This window comes from Etheostoma cragini, chromosome 23 (assembly GCF_013103735.1).
Source record: "Etheostoma cragini isolate CJK2018 chromosome 23, CSU_Ecrag_1.0, whole genome shotgun sequence".
In the NCBI taxonomy this organism is placed as follows: domain Eukaryota; kingdom Metazoa; phylum Chordata; class Actinopteri; order Perciformes; family Percidae; genus Etheostoma; species Etheostoma cragini.
This window is the reverse complement of record NC_048429.1, coordinates 4,950,185-4,956,184: the sequence shown is the minus strand read 5'-3', so window position 1 is coordinate 4,956,184 and position 6,000 is coordinate 4,950,185. Positions and strand designations below refer to the sequence as shown.

Genomic DNA, 6,000 nt, shown 5'->3' with positions numbered 1-6,000 from the left:
TTTTTTCAACATACTATACTATGGCTTTTTTAAAATTTTTCTCGAATTACTATACTGAGGTTTTTTGTCACTTTTTTCGTCATGCTATATTATGGCTTTTTTTAAGAATTCAACATACTATACTACGGCTTTTTTTCATTTTTTCAACATACTATACTATGGCTTTTTTTAAATGTTTGACATACTACACTATGGCTTTTTTATCACTTCTTTCGTCATGCTATACTATGGCTTTTTTTCATTTTTTTGACATACTATACTATGGCTTTTTCACTTTTTACGACATACTATACTATGGCTTTTTATCACTTTTTTTGACATACTATACTAAGGCTTTTTTTAGTCACTTTTTTCAACATACTATACTATGGCTTTTTTTTTTTTGAACATACTATACTATGGCTTTTTCACTTCTCTCAAATTACCATACTGACGAATTACTATATATATTTTTGACATACTATACTATGGCTTATTTCACTTTTTGCAACATATTTTAAAACTTTTTTCAACATACTATACTATGTTATTTTGTCACTTTTCTCGAATTACAAAACTAAGGTTTTACGTCACTTTTTTCGACATACTGTACTGTACTTTTTTCATTTTTTTTGACATACTATACTTTGGCTTTTTTTATCACTCTTTTCGACATGCTATACTATGGCTTTTTTATCACTTTTTTTGACATACTATACTATGGCTATTTTTCATTTTTTTCAACATACTATACTTTTAATTTAATTTAGACATACTACACTATGGTTTTTTTATCACTTCTTTCGTTATACTATAATATGGCTTTTTTCATTTTTCTGACATACTATACTATGGCTTTTTCACTTTTCTCGAATTACTATACCGAGGTTTTTACTATTAAGGTATTACTATACAATACTATGGCTTATTTCACTTTTTTGACACATTTTGCTTTGGCTTTTTTTTATATCTTCACTTTTAACTACATACTATACTGTAACTTTTTCATCACTTTTTCAACACTATGACTTTTTCATGAGTTTTTTTGCCATGCTATACTGTGACTTCACTTTTTTCGACATACTATACACTGGCTTTTTTCCGACTTACTCAACTATGGCTTTTTTAACACTTTTTTTGACAAACAATACTATGGCTTTTTCTCTTTTTACGACATACATTATCACTTTTTTTGACATCCCATACTCTGACTTTTTTATCACTTTTTTCAACATACTATACTATGACTTTAGACATACCATACTTTGACTTTTTCAACATACCATACTTTTTTGACATACTTATACTGTGACGTATTTTTTACTTTTTTCCAATGTACTGTACAATTACTTTTTTAACATATCTTTTGTGTTTTTTGACACAAGATATTTTTTCGCCATAATATACATTGACTATTTTACGACTTTTTTGACATACAATACAATACCTTTTTATGAGTTTATCGATATACTATACTTTGACTTTTTTGACATACTGTACTATAACTTTTTCATTACTTTAATAGACATACCATACTATGACTTTTTAAGACTATACTATGAATGTTTTATGACTTCTTTGACATACTATAATTGACTTTTTTTTAAACTTTCTTTTGACATACTAGGACCTTTTGGACATACTACACTATGACAGCAGAGAGAAACCTATGTTCATCGTATCATCTTGCAATCATGGGGAAACTGTGTTCTGAGCTTGAAGAAGGCTGCTTGTGCCACAACATGTGTTGGTACCCATCTTAATATTTAATGTACTAACATTTTCAATGAGAAATTGACAGAATAAAGGATTTTAAATTTTTTTGCATGAAGTGTGTCTTTTTTTAACTTTTATGTTCTCTTCCACAGAGCACATTCTTGATATATTTGAACTTCTGAGCACTCCAGACTTTTTTGTCCAAAGGTAGTATACTATGACATTTTATGACTTTTTCAAACATACTAAACTGTGTGTTTGTTTAAATTTTTATTTTATTGCATACTAAACTTTGATACAATAAAGAATCTGAATCACAATCAGACTCCAGTTTCTGTTACTCCCAATATACGTACTCAGAAATAGACACACAGCTCAAACATTACAACAATGCTGGACAAAGGTAAACATTTCGTGCAGATATGAATTTATGTTGAAAAGTATAGAATAAAAAAATCACACAGTCTTGACCCTCGTGTGCATAAGTCCTGAGTGGAGGACAAGTTCGCACTAATGATTCTTTCAGCAGTCATGACTGTTGTAGTGTTTTCCTGTCCTGTTTGTTGGTTGATTCAAACCACACAGTTAGGGATCTGCAAAGAAAAGACTGAATAATTGTTATGTAACATTGGATCAGCAGCTCCTGAGGCAGTTTGAACTTTCTGAGCTGGCAAAGTTTCCCTCCCCTGATGATCTTTTTCCTGATTGTGTCAATGTTGACGTCCACTTAAGGACCTAGGAGATTGTGGATCTTCTGCAAATTTCAGGAATTTAACAGACGGATCTCTTGAGCTGAAGTCTTTGCTGTGGAGGGAGAAAGCAGTGGGGACAATGTCATAAAAAGTCATTGTGTAACATGTCATCACAATTTCATAAGATAATTCATAGTATGATGTAAAAAAGGTCTATTATGCCATAAAAATGTCTTATAAAAGTCATAGTATAGTGTGTCAAAAAATGTGTCAAAAAAGGTCATAGTATAGTATGTTGAAAAATATGGCATAGAAAAGTTAACACAGTGTGTAGTGAGATATGTCCTAAAAAGTCATAGTATATTTCGTCCAAAAATGTCATAAAAAGTCATAGTGTAGTATTGAGAATATGTCATAAAAAAGTGTATTTCATAAAAATATGTCATAAAAAAGTCGTGTTAAATAATATGGTATAGAAAGTAGAAAGTCAGTAGAGTTTGTAGTAAAATATGTCAAAAAAGTCATAGCAAGGCATAGTAATGGATGTCATAAAAAATGTGATTAAAAAAAGGCCCGTGTAAAATAAGTCTTAAAAATGTTGAAAGAAATACAGTATATATAGTATATAAAGAATAGAGAGATATGGTTGAATGATTAAAGCAGGTTAACACATTCCTAAGTAAATTTGGTCATTTTTTATTATGTCTCACACTTTGATTCCATAGTAGAAGTGAATAATCGAGACAGATTTATACAGAAAAGAGTTATTGTCAGTCTCAACATAAGTTAGGAGAAAGAAATACTGCCTTCACCTTACACCTTTGGGCCCAGAGATGCGACTTGATGAGTCACACAAACACACATGACTCCTTCAGCTTGATATGGAACCTGAAGTAACTAATAAGGGCCACTTACAAAATATAATGTTGCTGTCTAACACCTTTTTCAAACAAAGGAGTGTCAAAGGAATTCAACATTTTAGGAATTATACTGAGTTTGATAGAGAATTGGTCTTCTTCTCTGCTGAGAATGTGATTGCTGCAATCTGCCATCCCTTTGGGATCCCTACCTTTCTTACCGACTGCTGTCTACCTCATTAATGGCCTGAAATGCCCAATAACCAGTCTATCAACCCTTTTCTGATTGTGAATGTTATTTCTGATTCTTACCCAGGTAGCTATTGCTAACTCTACGCCAAAAAGCAAATGAGCATATTTCCCAAAATGTCAAACTTTTAGCTTTTAAGGTGTTACTTTTGTTCCATCCTATTTACAATAAGAGTTTTAATGTAAGTTAGACACATTCCACAAAGTCTTTTAGTGGGGAGACTGACAGGCAACAAAAAGATACAAAGGGGCAAATTATTCCACCTTCAAATAGGGTTCAGTTTACCTTTTCTTACTCCCTTTAGTACTCCACAATACTGTTCTATTACAAGATATTGTATGGCACACACTAATAATGGACCAATAGCTTGACATTTCAAAGTGTACATTTCAAAGTTATGACAAAATACAGGGACATAGTATACATATAGCTATACACAGATTATATACTTAATACAAGTGATGTTTCCTCCTATTTAGCTTCTTTTTTTTTGCAAAGTTGTCACCACCAAAACCTTTAATTACTACATTTGATTCTATAACAGCAAACATGTAAATATAACAAAACAATCTTCTTTTGTCCAGCCTTATTTATCATTTTATTCAGTCCTCACTTTGCTCTTCTTTAGATCAAAGGTCAAACTGTCCATTGCAGAGAGTTTGTTGACTTGATAAGAAATTCGATCCGATAGCTTTGACCTCAAGTCTGTTAAGTCCTTATTTGTGTTGGTTAAAGTCTGGAAAAGCGGTTTTGATTTAATTTGATTCCAGCAGCTTTCGTTCAGTGGTGTGTGTCCTGGAGCCATATTACCGTATGAAGAGTCTTTAAATAAATATAATTCAGTTTAACTTGCGCGCCAGCAGCCTTCCTAATATCCACACAGACAATCATTTCAGTTTTAACAGCTCTAGAAAAGATGATGCAGTGAAATACCAACACAGGTAAACTTTTAGAAAGTTTTTTTGAGATTCAGCAGTTTGAAATGAATTAGGAAGGCTATTTTACAGGGGGGAGCTTTCAGAGAGAACAGGTGGCATCCTGGTTCCCACCAAGGTTGTACGACCTCGTCCAGACCTCCTCTTCTTTGATCTGTTCTTTCCCCACACATCAGCTCTGCATCTCAGCCACAGGCTGGACCAGGAGAGGGAAGCTGGATCCTGAAGTAACATCATGCCGAGGCAGCAAGACCTGCAGGCAAGAACAAAAATAATACAAATCTGCAGGAATTAAAGTAGTTTAGAATAGTGGAGAATGGATATGGATTGGTTATTCCCTCTGATTTGCACTAAATTTCAAATGCTAAATCCAATAAATAGCCAAAACCTTTTTGGTGAGTGAGTGGAACGGAGCTATTAGCTCAAAATTAAGTCACCAAATTGATCCAGTGATTTTAATTCAGCAATATCTGCTGACATTTGTTAATACTGGCCACCATAACCCTACTGGTCATACCAGACCAAATAAGGCTTTAACAGCAACACCCACAAGAGTGCTGAAATGAGGAAAGTGAGACTTTATTGCTTATGAATTTAACATTTAATCTGTAAAAGTAAAAATGTCAAATCTCTTCTATAAAAAGTTGCTAATTGCCCAATTTTCTAATAAGCAGATTTAGTAAGTTTTGAGTGTTAATAAAAGTGTTCCTATAAATAATAATAATATTAACTAATAATAACTTTGGTTGTTGCTCATTTAGTCATGAAAATGTGTTGTTATGGAAACATACACAAGACCTGAAACCAAGTTTGAAGGAAATAAAAGGGGAAAATTGGACGTTGAACAATTTGTCCAGGAAAGATTTTAAGACAATACATGAGTATTACTTGAAAGGTACAGTGGCAGTGGCAGAAATGGTTGTTACCAATTTCTTATTGTTGCTATAAAAAAATAGTACACTCTGATCCTTACCTGTGTGTGTGTGTGTGTGTGTGTGTGTGTGTGTGTGTGTGTGTGTGTGTGTGTGTGTGTGTGTGTGTGTGCTTGACCATTACCAGATATTATATGGTATTATTGCCGCTCTCTGTGGGGAAAAAGAGGGAGAAACCGGTTCAGTATAGAGCGGATACAATAACTCTGACATTTCTAAACCAGCAGGAGGCAGTATTACATAGAACTTCTTCTCATCTAAAGGATGAAGCATGACTTAAAACACCCTTCTGGTGTTTCTGGGCAGGTGTCACTGTCAATCCTCCTGAGTGACAAGATTAGAAAATTACCCATTTAAACTTTATCTCCTGTTTGATGATTCCCCTACTTTTCACTTTTATTCTCATATTTCATGTACATGGTGCCTCTCTTCCTCCCTCATCGGCTCATTATCCCTCTGTCCTGTCCTTCCCCCTTCAGTCTCTCGGCTGATAATGGATTCTACCTCCCAGTCTTTCTGCTTATACGAGCTAACAGGCAACTGTGCCACGGCTGATAGGGTGGCTGTGATTCATTTAGACATGCTGGAAGCAAGCTGTGTAAACAGCCATTAGTAATTCATGACTCTGTCCAGCATCCC

At 33.7% G+C, this 6,000-nt stretch overlaps 1 protein-coding gene across 1 annotated transcript in view; it reads right to left on the bottom strand.

Annotated features, from left to right (window-relative positions):
* Positions 1–3,067: 3,067 nt before the first annotated feature.
* lhfpl3 (LHFPL tetraspan subfamily member 3) overlaps positions 3,068–6,000 on the bottom strand; it is a 33,100-nt gene continuing 30,167 nt past the window's right edge. The window contains exons 3-4 of the mRNA XM_034863980.1: positions 5,486–5,514; positions 3,068–4,682 (exon numbers count right to left, since the gene is read on the bottom strand). Coding sequence (XP_034719871.1) covers positions 5,492–5,514 — 23 coding nt within the window. The 3' untranslated portion in view covers positions 3,068–4,682; positions 5,486–5,491. The remainder of the gene's footprint in view (positions 4,683–5,485; positions 5,515–6,000) is intronic.